Below are 26778 nucleotides of genomic sequence, written 5' to 3'. Positions count from 1 at the left end.
ATTACTATAATACGCATGTACACGCAGAACAACTGTAAGTGCTACAGAATTCGCTACTTTTATTTATGCTAATTCAAGTTTGTGTACCGCATTATTGGCAGCTATGGTTCCATGAAGTACCGTTGGCATCCATGGAATCTTTCCATTGCACAGAAGATTCTTTACACTGTTAAAAATGAAGGTTCCAAAAGGGGTTTTCGATTGCAGTGATGCCAGAGAAGAAACATTTTTTGTGATCAGTTCTTCTAACAACCTTAGTGTTAATAACATTTTAATAATCTAAAGAACCCTTGGTTACACTTTATTTTAAGGTGTCGTTGTTACACTGCAATTATACATGTAAGTACTGAGTAATATTAATTAAATACATGTACTTGCTATATAGGGTTAGGATTAGGGTTAGGGTATATAATGTAATTATGCATATAGTTGGGAGGCTGGCTGTGCCTCTGTGGACTGCAGCAAAGCCATTACTAAAATTGTACCTCTTAAATAGAATAATGACCCCCCCCCCTCCTTTTCCAGTAGGAAAAAGGGGTCTGAAAGAAAGAGACAAAGAGTAAGATAGTACAGATGAGATAGAGGAGAGAAGAGAGAGGCTCACACAACTGTTGCAGTGACTGCATCAATGATATTTCATGCGAGAAAAGAAGCACTTTTGCTGCATTTTTTTATTCAGTGGTTTGAATGCGTCTTTGATTTTATTATTTTCAAGTTGGTTAATTTTTAGTGTATTTCTTAAACTCTGTAGCTCCAAATTTTTTTTTTTTTTTTTTTTTTTAAATGAATAATTCCTGCAACTTTTGTTACAGGAATTATGAGCAATTGTAATGCGCCTCTAAAAACGGCTAATTAAGCGCTTTCTGCACAATCAATGTGAACTAATGGATAAATGTGATCACCTTTCATCTCTGAGAGAAAAGTTCAGCCGACTAAGCAACCCAGTCTCACGGCAGTTCGTGACATAGTCACGAAATTTAATCTATTGATTCGTGTTCGTGGACACGATTTTCCCTATTTTTTCGTGTCACTCAGCACGACTTTCAATCTAATGTATTTCAATGGGACGTATTTTTCGTGCCTGCACCACGTTTTTCTTTCGAGAGCACAGTATTGTTTTTTCTCAATTGTAATTCATTTTGCTAAGAGCTACATTACTCAATATTTAATCAAGAGATTTTAATCGTCGTTTTTATTGCTTTATATTCGGTTGGCTACTCAACATTAATCTATTTATTCGTGTCCAAGGGCACAAATATCCTTCTTTTTTTCGTGTCACCCAGCACGACATTCAATGTATTTCAATGGGACGTATTTTTCGTGCTTGCACGTCTTTCTTTCGGGAACACACAATTGTTTTTTCTCAAATGTTGGGCTATTCCTTTTGCAAACTTAAAGGGCTACATTACTCAACATTTAATCAGGAGATTTTAATCCTCGTTGTATTGTATTCGGTAGGCTACTCAACACGAATTTATTCGTGTCCATAGGCACGAATTTCCTTCCTTTTTTCGTGTCACTCAGCACGACTTTCAATCTAATGTATTTCAATTGGACGTATTTTTCGTGCTTGCACCACGTTTTTCTTTCGAGAGCACAGTATTGTTTTTTCTCAATTGTTATTATTTTGCAGACTTTAAGGGCTACATTACACAACATTTAATCAGGTGGTTTTAATCATCTCTGTATTGTATTCGGTAGGTTACTCAAAAACAAATTGATTCGTGTCTATGGGCACGAATTTCCTTCTTTTTTTCGTGTCACTCAGCACGACTTTCAATCTAATGTATTTCAATGGGGCGTATGCACCACGTCTTTCTTTCGAGAGCACACTATTGTTTTTTTCTCAAATGTTTGGCTATTCCTTTTGCAAACTTTAAGGGCTACATTACTCAACATTTAATCAGGAGATTTTAATCCTCGTTGTATTGTATTCGGTACGCTACTCAGCACAAATTGATTCGTGTCCATAGGCACGAATTTCCTTCCTTTTTTCGTGTCACTCAGCACGACTTTCAATCTAATGTATTTCAATGGGACATATTTTTCGTGCTTGCACCACGTTTTTCTTTCGAGAGCACAGTAGGCTATAGTTTTTTCTCAATTGTTATTAATTTTGCAGACTTTAAGGGCTACATTACACAACATTTAATCAGGTGATTTTAATTCTCGTTTTTATTACTTTATATTCGGTATAGGCTACTCAACATGAATCTATTGATTCGTGTCCCTAGGCACGAATTTCCTTCTTTTTTTCGTGTCACTCAGCACGACTTTCAATCTAATGTATTTCAAAGGGACGTATTTTTCGTGCCTGCACCACGTCTTTCTTTGCAACATGGTCTCACCCCTATTCGTCACATAGGCTCAGCATAGGCTATGCCGTTTGGTCATTTCCCCCTCACGTCCAAAGCCGACGTTGAGGGTACCCCCTATTCGTCACTTGACAACGGAGAGGGTCGTCCGATAGATTTGAGTGCAAATCACTCATCTTTGAATTTTGAACTTTTATTATTTTCCTAAACCTAACTCTTTTTCCTCTCTTTTTATATAATTTTGGGCTACATTAAAATTACATAATTACAAGACGGTATATTTTCTATTTGCTTAAAACATTCCTTCATTTAGGTGGGATATTTTATAATTTTCGATCACATATTGTGGTAATTTCCCCCTCACGTCCATAAGCCGACGTTGAGGGTAGCTAGCTGAAACCCTTTTCTAAATCGGTAATATCACGATTTTTCCTCTTTTTTATATTATTGTGGACTACATTAAAACGACATAATTGCAGGACTGCATATTTGCTGTAGGCTTAAAACATGCCTTAATTTATTGTGGGATATTTTATAATTGTCGATGTTATTTCAAATTGCAATGGCTTATAGTGAGCCTACTTTTCTTTTTTTTCTGCGCCCCAAAAAAGAAAAAAGAAAAAAAGAATAGCCTACTTTTATAGAACTTTCATCTCAATACTGTTTATGCAGTTGTAATAAATTAATTATATAGCCTACTGCAGAAATGTTTATATTACTTTATATGGACATATCCTTTCGCAAAGAGATGGATGTATTCTGGGAAGTGATATGTGTTTAAATGTAATGGCTACATACTCGTTTTTCCTTCACTTGGACATTTATGCTGACCCCTTTAAAATTGAGCACGGATATAAAATATTAAGACTGTACTTTTAATTATGATTGATATTTTGGCGCAATTTTGTGCAACACGTCACTGTGTGCGACCATCGCAGAAACCATTGCCCAGCGCGATTCCACCACGGTAAGTCGCTTACAACAGTCTAATAAGCAAGATGAATTCATAAGCATTATTTACACGTCCAAAATGAAGAAAATTACGAGTTAAAAAAAAAAAAAACATGTTCTAAGCCTAGATATATAGCTGTAGATGTATATATACAAAATAAAATTATGAGTAACGTTAGCCTATTTCCACATAAAAAAAACATGTTGTGATATATATATCATGTCCACATGATGTAGTCCACATATATTTTGGACGTGTAACTGCTTATTGAGAATTTATTGGGGGAATAGTAATTGGGGACATTTAGATGATGTGATTTTCTCTCGATCATCGTGGTTCACACTCAACGTCACTGTAATGTGTTAGTAATAACAATATTATCACTTGGTCTAACGTTATACTGCACATAACGCTGCCTTTATGGCGAACCCCAGGCACATGTTACGCGCCTTTAAAAAAAAATGTTAACTTACGCGACTTTTAACAGTAGCACAGGAAATAGAAACAACGTGAATCTGTATTTATTTATCCTAAGCATTTACAAGAAAATGGGAATCACTCACTATTAGGGTACACTTTTTAAATCTTATATCAACAACACTACATAATTAACATTTTCTGTTGTTCTCCATGCAGATCCTGTCAAACATATCACCTGTCGAACCTATCCGAACCTGATTTTCAAAACCCAAAGGCACTTTTAAGAGCCAACCTCTATCTCTTCATTATTTTCTATATCTTACATCCTCTCTTTCATCCTCAATCTTTATCTATCTCACAGTCTTTATCTATTGCTCTTTCTTTCCTCCCTGTCTGTCTTTGTCTAGCACTACTTGTCTGTCTTACCCATCTTTGTCAGTCTGTCTGTTTGTATCTGACTGTCTGTCTGTCTGTCTGTATCTGACTGTCTGTCTGTATCTGACTGTCTGTCTGTATCTGACTGCATTGCAATGGCCACCAAGCATAAACTTGATTCAAAGGATCCCCACTACCAAGAGGGGAGACGCATGGCTCTGGAGCTGAAACATGAACACATTCTAGCTGAAGCCAAGGTTAGAGTTTTTGTACACCTCAATCATTTTATAAAAACAAACATAAATTAAAGTAAAACGTGATGAGGAATATGTAAGAATGATGAGTGCAGAAGATTTTATACAGGTATATTGCATGATGCATCCTGCCATGTTCTGTGACGTGTTAATAAGGGAATATAATAATAATAATAGTAGTATATGCAGTTCCATCCCTCTGAGTTACAGAGACTTGGAGAATCTATTCCAAGGCTCATTTAAGCTGTTCAACACCTTACTAACACACTATGTTGTGTTTTCCTTTCACAAGTTACCTGCCTTTTGGTTACCGTACTTTTATCAACATCAGTCTTACAAGAAATATTCACTCCAATACACAGAGAGCAGCTGATGAGAGGAAACGTGTACGAGACCCTCCACACACCTCTAAAAGGGACTCTGTAGGACGTGGTAAGCCGAGGGGGAGGCGAGGAGGGCGACGCCATGCCTCCGCTACAGGTTATATCTGAATTATTTGACATTTGTAGGAGGAATTTACAATGATAATGTTGGACCAACTCAAATTAGAACACTGTAATTGTTTATTGAGAGTTTAAGATATTCAAATAACTAAAAAAACATTAGTGACACTATTGTAGAAGACACTACCAAGTACTTAACAAAAATATGTCTGATTTCATAAATTGTTTAGTATATAGTTTGAAAAGAAGAACAAGAATAGAGTGTGATAGCCTAACTTGTTCTTATTCTTCTATGTGCTGTTTTACAGCCACATACCCCACGGTTGAGGGCTCCCTGTCATCCAGTGTGGAGGTTCCACTTACTGCAATCTCAACAAAACTAAATCCTCAAGGGGAATTTGGTAATTCACAGTGATTAATTTAAGCTTGCACAGTATAAAAAAAGTGTTCATTCTAATACTGATCAGTTGACTTTTAATTGTTCCTTATCTAAATTATCCCTTACCGCTTTATTTTTGGATTTTCTTTACAGAAAAAAATATGGAGAGGCTCTCTGATATTTTGGCGTCATGTCCTTCTGCTGCTCAGCCTCAAAGTAGCTCTGCATCATCATGGTCTTTTCGGCAGCAGAAAGCCTCTGAGCGCTGGAAAGAAGCAAGACCATACCACCTAAAATGCCTTATTTCAATAGAGGCTGTTGGTCATCCCCTGTGTTGCCTTTGCAACGAGCCTGCTGTTATTAGGTTGGTTTTCATTAATATCAAACTTCAATTACCCAGGGTAGGTTTGCAGAGTGCCCTGCTTTATAGGCTAAGATGCATGTCTTTTGGGATGGGAGAAGACTTAGATACCCAGATGAAAAACACATTAATGAGAAAAGTACATCTAGGACCTTCTTGCTGTGAGGTGACAGTGCTAAACACTGAGGCACTATGCAATCCTATACAATAAAATCAAACCTAGTAAAAGGTAAATAGCTTAAATAGAGTGTACAGTACTTTATATGAGTTATTCATATAACATATAATAATGTATTATATTATAATATTAATTTTATATATATAATTTTCTCCTTAGGTGCAGGGAGTGTCTTCCTGAGGAGTGGTTCTGTGGGGACTGTGATGTATTGCATCACAAAAAACATCCACTCCACAACAGGGAATGCATGATTCGTGGTTTTTTTGAAGCCATTCCTCCGACCACATGCATCATTAAAGGGGAGGATGGATATTGCACCCATGAGCAAGGTACGTTCTCACGAAAGCTTTAATTTTGCTGTTCAATGTGTGTCTGCAGACAGTTACAGATAATCTAAATGATTGGTTTTCCTTCTTTTTGCCAGCTTGCATTTTGCCAACTGTGAAGGTGCCAGACTGCTCCTGTGGAGGCACAAACTTCACTGTGTTACCAGGCAAACCAGTGATTTTAATTACCATCAATGGTAAAAAAAATAAAATAAAAATATATATATATATATATATTGTAGATGTGATGTTTTTCACACTATTGTGCTGTGGCATTGTGCTTACAATTGCAGAAGTGACAGAAATATGGAATAGCACATGGTAATGTTATTAACTGAAACAAAGACAGATGTTTTTTTTTTTTTTTTTGTCCTAGCATCTTTCCAGCATGATGTCCAATCAACACAGCAGTGTGGAATTTAGTGAATTTGAAAATATAAATGTGGGATTATAGGAACTTGCGCAATGTCTCTTAACCATTCACAATGTGCATAATGAACTAAGTGTTGTAAAATTAAGTATGTGGTAAATGTGTATTATATTTTTAATTATTTTTTTTTGTTCCAAGGGCGTTTTGACTTGCATCAGCCATTGTATGAATGTCAAACATGCCAGCAGCAGTGGACCCCTGACTTTAAAGACCTCCTAAGAAGTGGATATTGGCCAGCCTCCGTCACCAATTCCACACTTTATACACTGGACCTCTTGAGCTCCTTTCAGGAACTCAAGATCATCTCTCCGGGATTCTCCAGACAAGCCTTCGCAAAGCTGCTGGAACATCGCACTAAGTGTGGAGGAAGAGTAAGTGTAAATGTTATTACCATTTTATAAAAAAAATTCCATAAGCAGACAATATCAAAATACTATTTCATTCTATATATTTTCCAGTCTGGATCTATCAACGGCGATGCACTGCAGCGTAGCTTCTTAGAGCTTTCGTATGCATCATTTGAGGAAGACCAGCTCTGCTGTAGTGCTCCTTTCACCTGCCCAGCCTGCACACCAGAAATGTTGGCTGTTTCAGCAGATGGAAACAGAAAGCTATATCGCTTTCGCCGAAACGGAAGGTGATCTTTCTTCCAGTCTTTTTATTGATTTATTTTCTTACTTCATATATTTCATGAATGGATTTTCTATTTTTCTTTCTTCCTCAGCTCTGATGATCCTGGCTTTTTTGAGGGGCTCTTTGTGGCTGAAGACAGCGCGGTGTCTAGATTTGTCGACACCATACAGAAAGCAGTGAAAAATGCAAGTTGACAAAATAGTTGTTACAATAATAAACGTAACCCCCACTTCAATTACTCCTGCATATCAATTACAAAATCAAAATGCCATATATTGAATGACACCATTGCTTTTATTTGATTTGTCGTGTTTGTTTTGTGTTTCATAGACACAGGGAAGAGGCACATGTGGGGACTCCCAGTGGACAGCAGCGAGGGAAACTTCAAGGAGGGCTTCAAAATTGGATGAAGAGGGGATGGAGGTTGCTGTGTGTCGCCATGGGTTCCTTTTGAAAGCCCTTAATATGTACAGGGGGGAGATATTTGCCTACCCTCTGTACCTTCAGAAGGAGCTCATGCCAGCCAAGGCACAATTCTTCGCAATGGACGTGGCATGCAAATACTGGCCATACCTGGAGAAAGTTGCTAGTGTCCTTCCTGCTCTTCAGGAACTGACCACTATGAAACCCTTTCTCAGTGTAATGCATGCTCGAGCCCATGCTACTAAGTGTGAGGTGTGTATAATATTTTGGCATCTTATGTACATTTGTAATATTTACAAGCACATTAATAATATTAAATATAAGTTAAGCTACACTATGTTATCTTGTGTTTTTGCATAACCATTTCTTGCATGGAATGTAATGCCCTTTGATGCAAATTGTGGTTTGTGATATTGGGCTATATAAATAAAATTAAATTGAATTTCTTCCACCCTTTACTAACAGATTAATTGGAGTGGCAGGAACCAGGAAGGAGCAGGGACTACCGCTGGTGAGGAGGTGGAGCAAGTGAACAGCTACCTCTCACGTTGTGCCCTGACGACCAAATATATGTCCAAAGCAGGTGACCGGAGTTTGCAATATTCTTGTAAAAAATTTTTAGATTGATCATCATAACCTCATTATTTGCTTTCAACAGCACGGGTGGACATGCTTACGTTGCATGCAATGGGGTGGAACGAGAAAAAAAATATCTCTTTACATCAGGCACTTTCCACAAGATATGTGAAGGTAAGTCTCATATTAATTGTTTTGTGTGTCCTTTTGTTGTGTTTACTTGGCCTGTTGTTAATCAAGTTTTAATCCTTATTATTGTATAACACTGTTCATCAGACTTGTCAGAGACTCCATGATGAGACTGCAAGGCTAGCTGACCTAAAAACAGAGCTAGATTGCACAGATGAAGTGGTGTCACAGTGGCTATCTGATGTAAAGGAATGGGCAGCTGGTGGTAAGCATGACCAGATAAAAGAAACAACAAACATCCCTTTCTACAATCTAAATTTTATGTTTGATATTAAAGAGCAGCAAAAAATAGTAGGTTGATCATCATCTAATGTGATGCCACATTTATGATGTCAGGTTTATTAGTATATTCCAGTTTCCTGCAGGAAGTGCACATACAAAGTTTAAATAAGTTTGATTAAAAGGTTTTACATGAAATTCAAGCAGAGAAACGGTTCTGTGTTGTTTTAACAGTGAATTTGCTTTCGTTATATCTTCTACAGAGACACCTGATACATCTCGTGCCAGTCAAGGCACCACACACAGAGGACTTCAGCAGTCAATTGAGGGGCTCTACCTTAGTGTGAGGCACCGGAAGCGAACCCTCTACCGTCAGAATGGTATAACTATATAATATAATATAATAGGTTGATAAGTTCAGGCTACTGTATGCATCCTACTCCACCAACATGGAATTAGCAAATAAGTGTAGTAGCACAGTTCAGCTCAATCGTTGAATTCTGTTCTTTAAATGACCAGTCTGTAGGATTTAGTGGTAGGAATTAGTGGCATCTATCAGTGAGGTTTGACGATTGCAACCAGCTTCCCTCACCTCTATCTTTCCAAGCTACGGTAGCCGACGAGAAAATGTGAGAGGTACTATCTAGTGTTTGTTTGTCCGTTGTGGGCTACTGTAGGAACATGGAGGTGCAACATAGAGGCCTCCGTGGAAGGGGAACGTATTTAGATAAAAAACTGCCAATTCTAAATTAATTAATGCACAATTATTATTTTCAGGCAATCATGAAAATCATGCAAATAGATTCCCCCCTAAATGTTACACCTTGGACAATTTGTTTCCCATGTCAGTCTACATTATAATTTTCACATACTGTATTTCATTATGTTTTCAATAACTGCAGCTTTGCTTTTCAATTTTTTGGTGCTATAATTTTTTTATTGTTGAAGAGTTCTGTCAAAAACCTCTGCCTCTGTACTTCATGTCTTTCTAGACAGCAGCAAGTTTCGCCATCGCCTTCGAAGGAAGCTGGCAGAAGACAAAAAACTCCTTCTTCAGGAGATACAGAAATACAATGATCTTGTACTAGAATCGGCAACAAACATTGACGTAGCTGTGGTGGAGCATTCCCTAACTGGAGAGAGTACTGTGTCTCAAATATGGCCGTGGGAGGTTCATGGCAGTGGTATGTCTGTTTGTAGATGCTTCACAGGAATTTATTTACAGTTCTGCTTTATAGAGTATACTGAACTAAGGCATGCATGTTACATATTGAGTGTTGTAATATTAATTTAGTTTAATGGTGTATTTTCAGTTTTCTTATGTATCGATTTGATTAAAAAAAAGTCAATGTTTGCAGTGATTATGCAAGATTGTCTCATGGATACATGTAACTGTTATTGATTCTTAGCAAATATTTCGATCAAGAAACGAGTGCACGACCAAGTGATGTTAACAAGGCGACTGCATGAGGAAACAAGCGTTTTGGTGTTGGAGATGGCACAACACTGCACGTGGTTGCAGAGCCTGGCAATGGTTCTCAAGAACAAGTTGGCTGAGGAGGGTAAGTTTAATTAAAACCCTGTCCATCTAATGTGTTTAAAAAAAACATACAAAAAAACACATCAGTCACAGAACTTGGATGGAGTAGAACGGTTATGGCTCTCTTTGCCGTGGTCCTTTGGGATATACATAAAATGGGGATTACAATTGTTACTGTAGCTATGGTAACAAGTCAGTAAGGTTGTAAAGATTGATGCTTGAAAGATGTGCAGATATGTTGTATTATGGCTGTTACTTGAAAGCGTAAATGAACAAAAGAATTTTGACCATTGTAATTTGTGTCCTGATATGTTACATGGGGTTAGCATAACATCAAGATTAATCTTATTATTATTTCCTCCAGTCAACATAGAAAACCTTGATGGTCAGGAACTAACACAATGTGTTACTTCAGCATAACTGTAGTGAAGAAGAAAACTGTTAACTTAAAACAGCTATCAGACATGGGCACAAAACGCTTATATGCTGCTTTGGGCCTCCCTCCATAAAGTCATCTCAGTGAGCCGTCATGTTGCCTCAAGTCGTTTTATACAGAAGCTAGCCTGGTCCCATGTCAGCGATACACATAAAAATGGCAACCATCCTGCTATGTAGATTTTAATAGGTTAGTTCTTTGGCCTTATTGAATAATCTTAACATAGTTTGTCTTTAATGTAATCTCTTTTGTATTTTGAGACGTAGACAAGGGAAATGAGGGACTTTGCTGTCTCTTAAGAAGAAGACTGTCAGAGGTGTCAGAAAGGTTCCAAGTGGTCCTCCAACAGTATAAGACTGCCTTAGGTCCTGAGGCCTCTGTCCTTCTACATGTTGAAGAGGAAGATCAAAGTGGCCTCAGTAGTCCAGACACCAGTGAGGATGAAGAGGAAAACACAATTTAGGTCATTTATTTATTTATTAATATGTATGTTTGTTAGTTTTTGGAATAACCCCCTAATACTGTTATTCTTAGTAATTTATTTGTGTATTTTATTTATGCTAAAACAGCTGAAATTCAGCCTCTTATTATTGTTTTCTGTATTTCCCCAGATGGAAGCTGAACGAAGGACTGTGTTGAAGGAAATGGACTTGCCCTATATCTGTGTATTATTAGTATGCTGATTTACCTCATCAAAATCTGTGTGCATTATATCTTGTTGAAAATTCAAACTGTAGGTGCGTCCCAATTCGCATACTATCCATCCTAAATAGCATTCGAAAATAGAATTAGTACGTCCCAAATCGTTGAAATGAGTGTTCCAAATATACCCGGATGGTCTACTATTTCCGGTCAGAATCCGAAGTGCAGATCGATGCACACTATAACGGCTAATATTGCCCACAACCCATCGCGCGTTGGACGAGGATTCGGTTAGAACTACAAACACGAGTGAAAAGTGTTAAAAAACTACAGACATGGAGGACGCGTGAATCCAGCGGTTATGTAGAGAGGTTTAGATAAAGGGGTTAGAGTGATTAATTATCAGTATCTAACCTGACGAAAATGTATTTATTCAGTGTTGTCTACATTATATTGCATCTGCAGATGCATTGTGGACTTTTGTAAAGATACGTTTTAGCCATTAACTTTTACATCATTATATTCAAATTGCAAACACATGAGGAGAGTCTCCGCATGAAAGACCCACGACTGGCAGATCAACGTGCAACTACATTTCTCTCCGAAACGGTAGAAAATAAAATTAGATTGAATGGAGAATTTTAACAAGATGATTGACAGGGCAGTTAACGGTGACATGATGCACGCGACAGATCTGTCCATTAAGATGACAAAGTAGTATGTCCCAAAGCTAGTATGTCCTAAATTTAGTAAGCACATTGCACAGTTCAATGAAGATGCACAAACCTACCAGTATAGGTGCACCAATCTTAGCCAAAAATGTCAACTTAGCATGTATGATATTACCAGATGTAATTACTGGGCTCACATGATATTTGGGTAGTGTATTCATACTCTTTTAAGAGAGACTCCCCTTGATTGTGGTGACCCTGTGACCTTTCCTTTTGCACCAACATCAGGCCAAACTTTTGACTTGCATACAACAAATGTTATGAACCAATTTTTGTATTTTGCTGAGCAATGAATCATGTCATTTTTGTTGACCTCATGACATTCCCTGTAGCACAACCATTAGACCAGAATGTAAAATTTGACATTGTATTTGATATTGTCTAATTGTGCAGATTGCCATGAAATCTTGTAAGCACATGATGACTTTGGTGACCTCATGACCATTCCTTTATCATCACATTTAGGCCATGATGTAAAAACTCATTCTTGATTACTTGCATTTCTCCACATTTACTTATTCTGCGGTGCAGCAGCAGTGTCTGTGTCTGTCTATGTCATTTTTTTTTTCAGAGGCTGCCTATGGATCGCTATTTGATTGAGTGTATTATACTGTAGGATATAACTGTTGTGTAATTTTATATTACTGCACAGATGCATTATAGTATGTAACAGAAAAATACACTGTTTTTTTGTTATGATTATTCTTTATTGTATATTATTACAGATGACTTGATTCTCTTTTCTGCTGGAGCTTTTCAAGTGAACTTAACCTCACAGTCCAGTGTTTTTTAAATACAGCCTTATGGCTTGTTTGACAAATATGCATTTGGTGTATTTTCAGTAGTATTGTTGTAAAAGACAAGAAATAAAGTATTTCCAAAGATGAGCATTTTATGTTTTTTTCTTTTTCATCCATTATTATTGAAAAATAAGATTTTATATTTTTATGGTTGATAAAAGTCAATAGCTGGAGAAAAAAAACATCACGTATTTATATGTGGAATTTTTTTTAATTTAACATCACACTGCATTATTAATTCATTACTTTAATGCATGTCTTTTTACTTATTTTCAAACCAACCTGGCTTGTAATTAAACAAGATCGATCTAGTATAATAAGTAATGTGTATCTAAGGTGTGTTAAGGCATGTTACAGTTTTACTCGATTGCTGAAACACTAACCCTAACCCTAAAATTTCAAAACCATAACACCATTCATCAAAAAGCACACCCTTTTCCCCAAACTATAAACACTATTCCCCAGTTTTGACACATGAGTAAGATTTCTTGAACTTTCACTGCAAAACTTTACACACATATCCCTTCATTTATCATTGCCGTACACAATGTTGTAATTTAGAAAGCACTAGCATTCAGCACAGCTTCAGCTCAATTAGCACACAATCACCCAGGAGGAAACACAAAGAGTCAAAACTGGTCACACAGCAATCGAGAACCTTCAATATATCGATGAAAGGGATAAGATGAGAGGGGGAGGAGAAGGGGGAGGGCAAAAAGACAAGCAGTCTCAGATGAGATTTGTGCCTTTTTAGTTGACCATGTTCTTGTCCATGGTAGGCTATGACTAAGGAGGCTGGGCGACGAGTACAGCCAAACTTGAGAGTCACTTCACCGTCGCTTCCATTACAGTTTTTCTCAATTGTTTACACACAAATACTGGTACTTGAGACACAATGAGCACAACATGTAACGCATTCACGAACCCCCTGAACCAATTCTGCGAAACTACAAGGACAATTCCTGCTTTACACTCAAATTGCAGTTCTAAAACCATTTTCAAAACACTACACACAATTCTCTGCTTATGGCACAATTTTCATGCAGAAAATCTCTTGTTTTCACAAGGAACACACTGCCATTCAAATATGCACACTGACTCTTCATATGGGCAAACACCCGTCACACAGTTTTACAATTAACAATCAGAGCTTTAGCATAAAAGAGCAACAGGTCAGCTCTTCAATGGGGCAATGGATGCCAACATTTTTTACTGTAAATGTACACAGGCAATTCTTCTGTTGTTTTGTATGTAGACAACTCTATGTACAACTTTTTAATTGGTTGGGATGTACACTGTGTACATTGTTTTTGTGGGAACAATAAAATGTATTTGTTACCGTGTATTTGTGTGTTCTGAGTATAAAAACAATATTCTCAGATATTTTACAACATTTATGTATGTACTGTCTGTAGTAAGTGTAACACTGAACAAGAAAATACCTAAGTCATTATGATGGATGGAGAAGAAGTGTTTTCCATTCATCATAGTGTTTTACACTGAACACATCAGTGTTCAACTGGTTCTTATAAATGTCTATTCATATGATGGTTTGTGTGTGTCATTTGAAAACAAAATACCATTTTGAGAAGAAATAACATTGTTTTGAATGTAAAGTTTCATTTTGCAGGAGAATTGAGGGGTTTTGCCCATTGTGTGTGTGTTTTTTGATTTGTGTGTAGAGTTCTGAGAATATGAGGCATGCTTTCAGAAAATGTGTGTAAACAATCAAGAAAAACTGTATCAGAAACTTCAGGGAGGAAAAAAGGTACAGTAGGGGTCAGACTGCTCTCTACTGTAACTTTTGAGTGCTGTACTCTGTGCTGTGACTACACATACTGTACATGTATGGTGGCTGTTGCACTATACTACTTTAATGAAAAGAAATGCATCAAATTGCCTCACATACAGATATATGCTTCCATTTTATAAAAAGGATGCATTATCAGTGCTTCTAATTTTGTAGGACACGATGGATTGGAAGAAGTCTGCCTGCACATTTCATTTCATGCGTCCCAGGGGATTTTACCCCCAATGACTGGTTAGGACCAAAGATGGGATGCTGGAGCAGAATCATCTTTATTGGTGTTATTTGGTGTATTGTTTTGTATTAAGGAATGAAAAAAAAAAAATTTTTGTTGTGTTTGAATTTTTGAATTTTTGAATTTTTGTTGTGTTCATCATGTGAAAACGTTTTTGAAGGAGAGAACCACAACCAACATCGCTTGCGTATTACCGCATTAGTTTTTGTAGTATTGGTTTGCATGTAGCCTATCTCACCAGTGTGTATTGTAGAGTGTGTTTGTTTTTGAGATTCTACATGGCTCCTAAAAAAACTACAGTTTGTGTATATAGTGATAGTAATGATCAAAATAAAAAAAAATCGCTAGGATCTCAGGTCATTAAGTATATTTAACTGATATTGTAGTTGTAGGACAACCATCAGGGCCATCTCCAATGTACGCTATTTATAAACTACAATTCCCACAAGAGACGCGCCATAGAACTTCTTACAAAGTGTACAAATCAGCCACCATACTTGTAGTTCTTCTGGTTTCCCGACCAGGGTTATAAAAATGTGTCTTTACTATTATATATATCAAGAAACATACATTATACAGCCAAAACATACATTATGCTGCATTTAGATGATCAGGGTGAAACAAAATCGCCAGGATTTAACATCTGTGGTTTTAGCTGGTAGGCTATAGGCTGTAGCCTACAGTAGAAATGAATTCGAGTTTGTCGGCGGGAGTTTAGTCCTTCAAAGAGCGACCTTTAATTTTTTATTATTATTATTTAATTATGGCCTCCACGTGTTTGTTTTGCCCCCTGCCCTGATGAATGTAATAAACTGCTGTGTATAAATATGTCAGCATTAGGAGACAAAATGTGCGATATACTGTCCAGATCAAGACCTTCACAATAAATCAATATTTGTCTTTTAACTAGTGACAAAAACTGTTCTATTCTAGAAGCTAAAATCATGGTGATCCATGTATCTTTATAATTAAATCAGTGTGTGTGTGTGTGTGTGAGAGAGAGAGAGAGAGAGAGAGAGAGAGAGAGAGAGAGAGAGAGAGAGAGAGAGAGAGAGAGATCACGTGTGTGAGAGAGATCAAAGTGTGACAGATGGAACTGGTACTTCAGCCAACAAGCGGCTCCGCACAGTTCTATGCTTTATCTTTTGAAATATATAAAACCATTTATTTTATTTGGATTAAATATGCATGTTTTTTTCATCAGATTTACCAATTGTTATAATTTGTTTGTGCTGGTCAATTATGAACAATAGATAAAACTGAACTGCAAGCAAAAACTTGGGGCCGAGGGGTCACTGTTTCAAATATTTGAGGGGCTCCTCCCCAAACAAATGTAACCTCACTCCAATTTTTTTATAAAACTTGAAGGCCCTGATTAAATTATATATAGGCTACATTTTCATTTAAAAAGAATCCACTTGTAAAGTTAAACAAATTCCACATATAAATATACTCAATGAAGGTTGTTTCTTTTGTCTCAACCACATCATCATATTGTTTTGAATTTGATGTATGGAAAAGTAAAAACAAAAATTATCATCTTTTGCAAGTGTTATCATAGTGTATTTGTGGTCTTTCACAAAAATATAAGTGAAAATACACCAAATGCTTATGTATTGCTTTATTACTCACAAGAGGCTTAAAGGGTGATCAAACAAATTTATTGACAAGGTGCATGACAAGTAGAAACTATATAGTCTTTGGCAATTGGAACACATCGAAACATCGTTCTTTTAAAGGTGTACTGTAGAGAAATGCATGATATGAAGAGGGATATCCCCTACATGGAGCCGACACTGGTGGTGGTGAAGGGGTGAGTAGCAATGCTGAGATCTGGATGAATGTGGAGCTCTTCTCCTGATGAGCACAGCGGAGGGACCTATGACACGATTGGCTCAAGAGGGTTGAGAAGAAAATACATTTGGTTTAAGACGTAAAACGCCCAGTCAGCTGATGAGTTTGGAGTAGAAGAGAGTGAGAGAGAATGTAAAAGATATAAAGTAATGAGTGAGTATAAAGAAGGTCAGTCTTATTTGTTGAACTTCATATTTAAGCTTCATGTCAAACAAGCCATAAGGCTGTATTTCTTAACAGTGCACAGTGAGGTTAAGTGAACTTTGAAAAGCACAGACAACAGAACATGAAATCAAGTTACGCGTCAACTGTAATAAAATAAAAGTGCAATGTATAATCATGAAATATGAAAACATGCTTTTGAATAACATCTGAAGAAGAAAATTCAGTTGGATTAAGTACATTTCTAGTACAGCCCTCTCGAGATTAAACTCCAGGTCACATTCTTGGAGATTTTCACCTTTTCATTACTACAGAAAGATGAGATACGACTTCAAATGCAAAACAGAAACAATTGAATAAATACGCTGAAACCAAAATGGAGTTCAAAACATACATTTTATTTATTTTCATTATTTCGGAGAGAATCCTTTGGCTGCCAGGACTGGGCCCACTGCTCACCACTAAAAACAGAAGGGAATTTTTAGGGAATAACAGTTTAATTTTCCATCTATGAAGGACCACCACCTTCATGCATGCATTAATGGTGGTGGTCCTTCATAGATGGAAAATGAAACTGTTATAGTTCTGTAATGATGTGTGCTTTACACTTGTTATAATGCTTGTTTAATCTGAAACAGAACGGATTAATAGAAAAAGTATTGTAGCCAACCCCCCTATCTCTAATTCATAAAGCAGAAGAACAGAGAAATACTTACCATACTGGACAGGGCTCCCAGTCAACCAACATTTCTGCTTTGCCCTATCAAGAAAAATAAATAAATAATTCCATTCTTAGCATAAGGCTATTATGTCTGGTTATAGGCACTGAGTTTCATTGATACAATGGGTCATTATTTTCAGTAGACACTCCTTTCTAAACTGTAATTCAAAAAAGACCAAACACATAAAAAGCATCTACCTAACAATTATGGTATGTATACTGTAATATGTATTTGCCAACTCACAAGGAAGTTTCTAAATCCTATATTGCACTCTGCATACTGCCTACACTCTGCAGTTCCTTTATGACTGTCTAACCTTTCTCACTCTTTCTCTTACTACACTCCTGATGGGGAAAGCCTCTAGGCGAGTGTGGTAGGAGCAATCTGTGAACAAAAACACGTTTCAAATACTTATTAGTTAGTTTAGGAACAAAATAAACACAACTATGAAGACTTACAACTATGAATCACTTTGTGATTTTCTAGGCTGATATGGCTAGGAACTATACTCTCATTCCTGCGTAATAATCAAGAAACTTTGCTGCCGTACCATGAGTCCAGCAGACGTAATGATATGACGCAGCGCCTGAAAATAGTCCCCAGCTCGGTAGACTAGGGTCGACCATTTTCAGGCGCTGCTACATATTACTGTATTTTGACTGTACAACTATGGGGGAGTTGTAAAATGAGCCTATTTCCAAAAAAAGTGGAGTATCCCTTTAAGTAGGGAGCAGACTTGCAAGGATGACAACAAGTGATGTTTATCACTAATCAAAACATGTACCATGGAACCAAATCACTAATTTCCAATGTGGTATGCTTGCTTGAATAACCATACTACTGCTAAGCCACAGCTCACAACTGAGAATACTCCACTGCTGCTGCTTCTACTACTACAATGCATTTTGGTCAAATTAGACTAATTAAGCCTGTTGGATTTTATAGGTTGTCAATTGTACTAATCTCACTATTACTATTATGTACTACTATTATTATTATTATTATTATTATTACTATTCTATATCTATTATGAATAATCATGGTTATGTGTGCTACGCTGGACTAGCTGGACTGGTCAAGACATTTACATATTGTTGCCCTGTTGCGGGTCGCTAAGTCGCTTTGGATAAAAGCTTTTGCTAAATGATTAAATAAATAAATAAAATTTTGACTAATTGTCTGTTTTAAGTAGTTAAAAAAAAGCAATGGAACTATAGCAAATAAACCGGGGTAAAAGTTGCAATGTATAGCAAAGTATCAATCATTGCATTTACATGCAATGCACTTACTCTTTTGTGACCTTTTCCTTTCCGGCATATGCCTTGGTCCCCCTGTGAGAAAAAACAAAAAACAAAAAAACACATTTACATTAATTAGACAAAATGCACTTTGTAATGTCTTTTCAACATAAATATGTGTCCCTGACTCCCTGGTGTGTCTAGAGAGTAGAGACCCCTGAAATATGGAAAAAGACCATCCTCTATTTCAGTTAATGTGTCTGCAAACACGCTGTTTATATTTGGCTCCACATTTTACATGACATGCAGGCTGAGGCTCATTAGAATAGTAATCATAGTAGGCTTATAGAATACTCCATCTAAAACGACTCGTTTCAGACAGGGTCTGCATAAAGGACCAGTTCAAGATAAATAAGGATTTTTTTTTAAGGATAATGCAAAGCTACTCTAGTGGACTATCAGAACAAAAATATAGAACTGGAAATTAGCATAATAGGTCCCCTTTAAATTCTATTTGCGTAATTCATTTATTTACTTAAAGGGTTAGTTCACCCAAATATGAAAATTCTGTCAGTAATTACTCACCCTCATGTTGTTCTTCCAACCCCGTAAGACCTTCGTTCATCTTCGGATCACAAATTAAGATATTTTTGATTAAATCTGAGAGCTGGATCACATTTCCATAGGCTACTAAGGGATTGAAACTTGCTGGCCCAGAAAATGTATTAAAGAGATTGTTAATATAGTCCAAGTGACTCCAGTTGCTCAATCTTAAAGGAGTCATAACCTGTAATTTTCACTTTTCCACGAGAATCAATGTATGTTATGATTGCCTAACGATTATACACTGGCCGGGAAGCCGATATTTAAAAGTGAAGCGTTTGTTTACCCCAGGATTCATCAACCAGCAAGCGTGCACGCGCACTCAAATACGAGATTTTAATTTCAGCCCCGACTTGACGTCATGACGGGGCAGGATATACCATATATGGACACCGCAGACCTATGCCGCGGGAAGCCTGCCCTGCCCCTTACCCCCTCATATTCAATTCAGTCGCGAAAGATGCAGAAACGTAGTGCACACGTGAGTTGCTCTGTTGTTGACTGCCAGAATCAACATGTAAATGTGTTTTCTCTACCAAGAACGGACCTAGCTATCAGGGACCAGTGGATTAAATTCATTTTTAATGACGCGGTTCCTACAACCCTTCCCACTGGCTTAACGTTTGGTGTCTGTGCTAACTAAACATTTTACGCCGGAATCCTTCACAAATTTGGGGCAATATCAGGCGAAGTTGGCATCGAAGCTCGGGAAAAAGGGGCCATTTTCAACAATCAGAGACTTGCCTGCAATTGAAACGGTAAAGGCCCGTTCACACCAAGCACGATAACTATAAAGATAACGATAAAGATAACTATATATGTGTCCACACCAGCGACCGATAACGGACTTTTTATTCTAAGCACGCGCGCGCCCGGATGATCCAGATCCATTTTAAATGCGCGAGACCTTTAAATTAGAATGGATTCTGATTGGCTGTCAGTGTTTTATCGTTCGACAGCTGGAAAAAAATCGTTCTGAAAGTGATCCCTATGATATCGTTCCTCATATCTTTATCGTTATAGTTGTGGTGTGAACTCTGTTATTCTTTAATATGGAGAACGATTTTTAGAATTATATCTTTATCGTTATCTTTATAGTTATCATCCTTGGTGTGAACGGGCCTTAAGACTGTGTTTTTATTGCTCTACTGTGTGTAACAAACAGCAGCTAACTGCTAATGTGGCTATTGTATGCTAGCGGGAGTATTAGCTTCGAGGTAAACATGAATGTTGGAACAACATGAGGGAGAGTAATTACTGACAGAATTTTCATTTTTGGGTGAACTAACCCTTTAAGAGAATCTGCTTGACTAATGAGCTATGGTAACAGTTATCAGAACCACCAATAATTACCCAACAAACATTATTTACATACCTGACTTTTTCTTTTTGCGACTTGCAACTGTGCCCCTGGCTGACCCTGTGAAGACAGCAATGGGTTTGGAGAAAGAAAATTACTCATATACCAAATAAATCTTTAACTTATTATTTAAAATACTGAAAGACCACAACGTCGCACAAGTGTGGCAGTACATGTATTAATAGGTGTAAAGTACATGTAGTCTTATTGCGATTGAATTAAGGTTGCTCCATTTACTCCACGTGTTTCACTTTCTCGCTTATGTCCATCCTGTTTGTGATAATCCTAATTTGTTTCAACAAGAGCTGATCCTTCGCTGACTTGATCAAGGAACGCAAGGGGTGGGAAAATGGTGGTGTGGTTGTGAGCATGAAATGTGCTCATCAAATTTCATAGCAATCTGATAAATTGAGATATGTTGCCTTCAAGTTTAGTGTGCATGGGACACTGACATTCCCAATTATTTTGAATATTCAAATTATCCTAATATCTTTAATCTTTAATTTTGGCCAAGTAATTTCAGCATTCGATTAGTAGCATTTTTTTTTACTTTTAGATTTATAATAGACTCACAAAATTCCTTCCAAAAGCCCTAGTACAGAATCGGATAGACCATCTAATTATGTAATATCAGATCAACTTTTCTAGCAGATTATCCATGGAAAATGAGAACCTTGTGAGTTTTAATTTATCAACCAGCAAAAAAGTTATAGCATGGTGTGTTTGAGTTCATTTCCCCTACTTGACATCATGCATCCTGCATTGTGACTATTTCACATGCACACATTGCAATGTCGATGCTGAAAAGAGCCCTAACCTGCATCAAGCTCTATGGGGGAAATAAACTGGAAGTCAAGTAAATTCAAGGTAACCCATTGGTCAAACACTTTAGGCCTTTACAAATATAAACTGTAACTCTTTAAATTTGTTCTAATTACCTTGCCCCTCCATTGGGCTCGTCTGCTCCACCTGCCCCTCCACAGGGCTCGTCTGCTCCACCTGCCCCTCCACAGGGCTCGTCTGCTCCACCTGCCCCTCCACAGGGCTCGTCTGCTCCACCTGCCCCTCCACAGGGCTCGTCTGCTCCACCTGCCCCTCCACGGGGCTCGTCTGCTCCACCTGCCCCTCCACGGGGCTCGCCTGCTCCACCTGCCCCTCCACGGGGCTCGCCTGCTCCACCTGCCCCTCCACGGGGCTCGCCTGCTCCACCTGCCCCTCCACGGGGCTCGCCTGCTCCACCTGCCCCTCCACGGGGCTCGCCTGCTCCACCTGCCCCTCCACGGGGCTCGCCTGATCCACCTGCCCCTCCACGGGGCTCGCCTGCTCACCTTCTTCCGGTTGCTTGTTCTCCAATGGGTCACAGGGTGTGAGATGCAGCGTAATCAGCTGATCATCATTGCCACTGGAATCCTGGGTCCAACCTGTGCAAGTTAAACAAGTGTTGTGTTTTGCTTATTTAAAACATAGAGGTTAACCATAAGCTTGATCTGTACCTGTTTTAAGTTTTAATCTGTTTGAATCATATAGGCCTAGTCCAAATTTTGCCCAACCAGATTTGAAGGCACTTTTGATTGCAGGAGAACTATTGAGTGTCAACTGGATGTATTAGATATCTGCAATATATTTGATTGATTTCCAATGACTATAACCAATACAATATATCTTTAAGTCGGGAAAATAAAACCCAAACTGCTCATAATATCTATTCAAAAAATGACAAGTATAATGTTTGTTTACAGTCTGGGTTATGCCTCAAAGTTAGTAGCAGTGTAAGTTTTTGGTGTATCCAGCCAACATTTGATTGTTTTCTTTTTCTTTGTGTTATTTCTGGTAATGCTCTACATTTTAGCGCCGTCCTTGATATTGTTTTATTGAATATATATATATATATATATATATATATATATATATATATATATATATATATATATATATATATATATATATATATATATATATATATATATATATATATATATATTATCATTTAATTCATTGACCCAGTAACCAAAACGTGTCTTTGCGAATTTCATGTGTTCAATTAGTATGTCCAGATTTTTGTGATTTACAAAAAATTAAGCTCAATGTTAAATCTCCTTTAAGATAATAAAATCTTTTGCGCTCTCAACACAAATTGTGAACTGTGACTTTAAGATACAGTGCATGCATCTCACCTTCACAAAGGTATTCATAAAATGAACCTATCTTCTGAAGGTAGTCCTGGGCATAGGCGGAGAGGGTGCAGCGAGGGGTTAATATTTCACACTTCATTTCTTTTTTTTTGGTCTCCTTTCCAAGAAGCAGAACTGGCTTGTATCCAATGGCATGGAGTTTCTCAAGCTGCAATGACAACATTGTGTATTTTTGCTGTTTAATGAAATAGAAAAACAACATAAAAAATAACTAGGAATATTAATTATTAAGAAAATATAACATTATTAATGACAGCATCCAGGTTACTGCCATTCAGGATTTTTAACCTAATAGTGAGTTTTGCTTTTGTAAAACCAAGTATGTGCAAACAGGAAGGCTCATACAGTAGAAGCAAAAAAAACAAATATATATAGAAAATAAGGTTAAAATATAACTTTTTGTAATATTAGGAGCTTGGGTTTTGCACCTACGTTGATAAGATTATGTAGCCATTGTGCAACTGGACAATGACAATCTAAAGATTTATTTTAAAAAGGCAGAACCTTAGTGATAACATGACCAAATGGGTGAATGCTGCACATATTTACAGTAGACACGTGCACATTGTTGTTTTGAGTAGTACAGTATGAATGCAGTTCATTTGTTATTTCTCATCCACTCGATAAGAAAGTTTGATTATTATATTGCAATTCTGTCACAATACATGCCTGTATTTGTTATGAACTCAAGAATTCCTGAGTATCAATTATATTTGCTGTGTGTTCAAATTTTGCTCTGGTAGATCATTAAGGTCTGTGATGTGTTATGGTGAAGATGTGTTTACTTTAGGGTATTAGCCTACCACTAAAATAAAAACTAAAAATCACAATTACATCTACCTTCAAATTTGATAGTTAAATTGTACTTTTAAATTAGTTCTGATGACACAGGGAGGACAAAGTATCATTAGAAAAAAATAATTTAACTTTATCTATATTGGCAAAAAATACTGTCTTTCTGACCTTGCGCTGGCATGCTCACTTAATAACAAATGGTACCACTGAATGTACTTCCTAGATGATCTGGAAAGTTTAATGTCATGTATGAAATTGTACGTACCAGGATATTGGCTTCATCCTTGATGGATGCAATGTTGTGGTTTTTCTTACGACCAACCACCCATTCATCTCGCTTCTCATCAAACCTCTGAAGCTTCTTCTTGAGGCGCTGCTTCTGAGGTTGCTCCTTTTTACAGTGTGAACAGACCTTTTGTGCACAAAATAAAATGCCCTGACAAAAAGGGCAGTTCTTTTTTGTAGACCCCCCCGGCATTATAACAGTCAGATACAGACAGACAGACAGACAGACAGACAGACAAAGATGGATAAGAGACAAGTAGACAAAGACAGACAGAGAGAAAAGAACGAGCAATAGATAAAGACTGTGAGATAGATGGAGAGAGAAATATAGATATTGAGAACAGAGAGAATGTGAGATATAGAAAATAAAGAAGAGATTGAGGTTGGCTCTTAAAAGTGCCTTTGGGTTTTGAAATCAGGTGTGGCTATAGGTTCGGACAGGTGATGTGTTTGACAGGATCTGCATGGAGAACAACAGAAAATGTTGATTATGTAGTGTTTATGTACCCTATTAATGACCCTAATAGTGAGTGATTCCCATTTTCTTATAAATACTTAAAATAAATAAATACAGATTCACGTTGCTCCTATTTCCTGTGCGCGTAATTTTTTTTTAAAGGCGCGCGCGCGTAACATGTGCCTGGGGTTCGACATCCCAGATTAAAAGGCAGCGTTATGTGCAGTATAAGTTTAGACCAAGTGATAATATTGTTATTACTGACACATTACAGTGACACTGTGGGTGAACCACGATGATCGAGAGAAAATTACATATTTTAGATAACTAACGTTAGAGTTAGCATGTTGAAGTTGGCTATCCATTTAGCAAGCCTAATTTCACAGGATTTTTTTCTGATAATGAGCAAACCTTGGACGGGCTTTAATTCGTTGCCCTAACGTGTAAATCATGTGAATCTAATATGGCAAATGCATCAATTATTTATAGCAAAACGTGATCGTTACGTACGAATGAGCCTAGCAACTTACCTGGAAAGTGGTTTGAGCGCAATGAGAAATCACTGAAGAAATCACCCAATTACAGGGCGGGCTGGCTCCGTCTCCATAGCAACGGAAGCTGATGATCATGGGTAATACTGGAAACAAATAAAACTGATGGCCATAACACATAGTATTGTTGAATTATCAAGCACACTTTCGCGTGTGTGTTGAAAAAAGATGAGGATATCATTAAAAGAGAATCGGTGGCGGGTCCTCAGTTTTATCTGTCGTCATCCATAGTAACGGTCGATAAGGCTCGTGGGAAATGTAGTTACTGTTAGATTTGACACGCCAAACCGATGGAAAACCGGTATTTTTCAGCAAAGAAACAGGAATATTTAGAAGCAATAGCCGTAACTCAACTTTGCACTCGCATTCAGGAATAATATACATATTTTTTTAATGTAAGGAAGCACTGACGATGGTTTACAATGTTGAGTAGCCTACCGATTATAATTTAAAAAGCAATAAAACAAGGATTAAAATCTCCTGATTAAATGATGGGCAAAGTAGCCCCTAAAGTTTTCTAAATGAATCACAAAAAAAAATAAAAATAACAATACTGTGTTTTGAAAGAAAAACGTGGTGCAGGCACGAAAAAGACGTCCCATTGAAATACATTAGATTGAAAGTCGTGCTGAGTGACACGAAAAAAGGAAGGAAATTCGTGCCCATGGACACGAATCAATTTGTGTTGAGTAGCCTATACCGAATATAAAGTAATAAAAACGAGGATTGAAATCACCTGATTAAATGTTGAGTAATGTAGCCCTTAAAGTCTGCAAAATTAATAACAATTGAGAAAAAACAATAGCCTACCGTGCTCTCGAAAAAAAACGTGGTGCAGGCACGAAAAATACGTCCCATTGAAATACATTAGATTGAAAGTCGTGCTGAGTGACACGAAAAAAAGAAGGAAATTCGTGCCTATGAACACGAATCAATAGATTCATGTTGAGTAGCCTATACCGAATATAAAGCAATAAAAACGAGGATTAAAATCACCTGATTAAATGTTGTGTAATGTAGCCCTTAAAGTCTGCAAAATTAATAACAATTGAGAAAAAACAATACGGTGCTCTCGAAAAAAAAACGTGGTGCAGGCACGAAAAATACGTCCCATTGAAATACATTGGATTGAAAGTCGTGCTGAATGACACGAAAAAAAGAAGAAAATTTGAGCCCATGGACACTAATAAATAGATTCATGTTGAGTAGCCTATACCGAATATAAAGCAATAAAAACAAGGATTAAAATCTCCTGATTAAATGTTGTGTAATGTAGCCCTTAAAGTTGGCAAAATGAATACCAATTGAGAAAAAACAACTCTCGAAAGAAAAACGTGGTGCAAGCACGAAAAATACGCCCCATTGAAATACATTAGATTGAAAGTCGTGCTGAGTGACACGAAAAAAATGAAATGCCTTTGGACACGAATAAATTCGTGTTGAGTAGCCTACCGAATAGGCTACAATACAACGAGGATTAAAATCTCCTGATTAAATGTTGAGCAATGTAGCCCTTAAATTTTGCAAAAGGAATAGCCAAACATTTGAGAAAAAAAATAGTGTGTTCTCGAAAGAAAGACGTGCAAGCACGAAAAATACGTCCCATTGAAATACATTGAATGTCGTGCTGAGTGACACGAAAAAAATAAGGATATTTGTGCCCTTGGACACGAATAAATAGATTAATGTTGAGTAGCCTACCGAATATAAAGCAATAAAAACGAGGATTAAAATCTATTGATTAAATATTGAGTAATGTAGCTCTTAAAGTTTGCAAAATGAATAACAATTGAGAAAAAAAACAATACTGTGCTCTCGAAAGAAAAACGTGGTGCAGGCACGAAAAATACGTCCCATTGAAATACATTAGATTGAAAGTCGTGCTGAGTGACACG

General features: G+C 37.2%; 2 protein-coding genes across 4 annotated transcripts; one reads left to right on the top strand and one right to left on the bottom strand.

Moving 5' to 3' along the window:
- The first annotated feature begins 1812 nt into the window (after window positions 1–1812).
- Window positions 1813–12709, top strand: LOC308679573 (uncharacterized protein). 2 transcript variants are annotated; one of them, XM_081347065.1, is made up of 18 exons: window positions 1813–4319; window positions 4679–4796; window positions 5068–5160; window positions 5292–5502; window positions 5837–6006; window positions 6102–6200; window positions 6572–6804; window positions 6892–7070; window positions 7158–7251; window positions 7397–7741; window positions 7955–8072; window positions 8148–8239; window positions 8342–8459; window positions 8737–8853; window positions 9466–9657; window positions 9883–10035; window positions 10716–10912; window positions 11061–12709. In XM_081347065.1, exons 1-17 carry the CDS (start codon window positions 4218–4220, stop codon window positions 10910–10912), a joined length of 2631 nt encoding a protein of 876 aa, XP_081203191.1. In that variant the 5' UTR covers window positions 1813–4217; the 3' UTR covers window positions 11061–12709. The 2 variants fall into 2 exon arrangements, with proteins under 2 accessions (XP_081203191.1, XP_081203190.1); XM_081347064.1 differs by having other exon boundaries at window positions 10710–10912.
- Window positions 12710–16952: 4243 nt separating this feature from the next.
- On the bottom strand, window positions 16953–25547 carry LOC308679696 (uncharacterized protein). 2 transcript variants are annotated; one of them, XM_081347313.1, is made up of 9 exons: window positions 24863–25547; window positions 23856–24335; window positions 22778–22943; window positions 21542–22024; window positions 20619–20663; window positions 18692–18733; window positions 17719–17786; window positions 17397–17440; window positions 16953–17141 (listed from the first exon to the last, which is right to left on the bottom strand). In XM_081347313.1, exons 2-9 carry the CDS (start codon window positions 24066–24068, stop codon window positions 17078–17080), a joined length of 1125 nt encoding a protein of 374 aa, XP_081203439.1. In that variant the 5' UTR covers window positions 24069–24335; window positions 24863–25547; the 3' UTR covers window positions 16953–17077. The 2 variants fall into 2 exon arrangements, with proteins under 2 accessions (XP_081203439.1, XP_081203440.1); XM_081347314.1 differs by lacking the exon at window positions 17719–17786 and having other exon boundaries at window positions 17059–17141.
- Window positions 25548–26778: the final 1231 nt, after the last annotated feature.

Source organism: Scardinius erythrophthalmus (genome assembly GCF_964197995.2).
Source record: "Scardinius erythrophthalmus genome assembly, chromosome: 19".
Lineage (NCBI taxonomy): Eukaryota > Metazoa > Chordata > Actinopteri > Cypriniformes > Leuciscidae > Scardinius > Scardinius erythrophthalmus.
This window is presented reverse-complemented; position numbering and strand designations above follow the sequence as displayed.

Coding starts and splice junctions, on each gene's coding strand:
- LOC308679696 (XM_081347313.1), bottom strand. CDS start 24,068: ATGCCGGGGGGGTCTACAAAAAAGAACTGCCCTTTTTGTCAGGGCATT. Junction 18,734..20,618: donor TCGCAAAAAGAAAAAGTCAG/GTATGTAAATAA, acceptor TTTTTCTCACAG/GGGGACCAAGGCATATGCCG. Junction 17,441..17,718: donor TAAGAGAAAGAGTGAGAAAG/GTTAGACAGTCA, acceptor TTTTCTTGATAG/GGCAAAGCAGAAATGTTGGT.
- LOC308679573 (XM_081347064.1), top strand. CDS start 4,218: ATGGCCACCAAGCATAAACTTGATTCAAAGGATCCCCACTACCAAGAG. Junction 5,161..5,291: donor AAATCCTCAAGGGGAATTTG/GTAATTCACAGT, acceptor TTTTCTTTACAG/AAAAAAATATGGAGAGGCTC. Junction 6,805..6,891: donor GCACTAAGTGTGGAGGAAGA/GTAAGTGTAAAT, acceptor TATATTTTCCAG/TCTGGATCTATCAACGGCGA.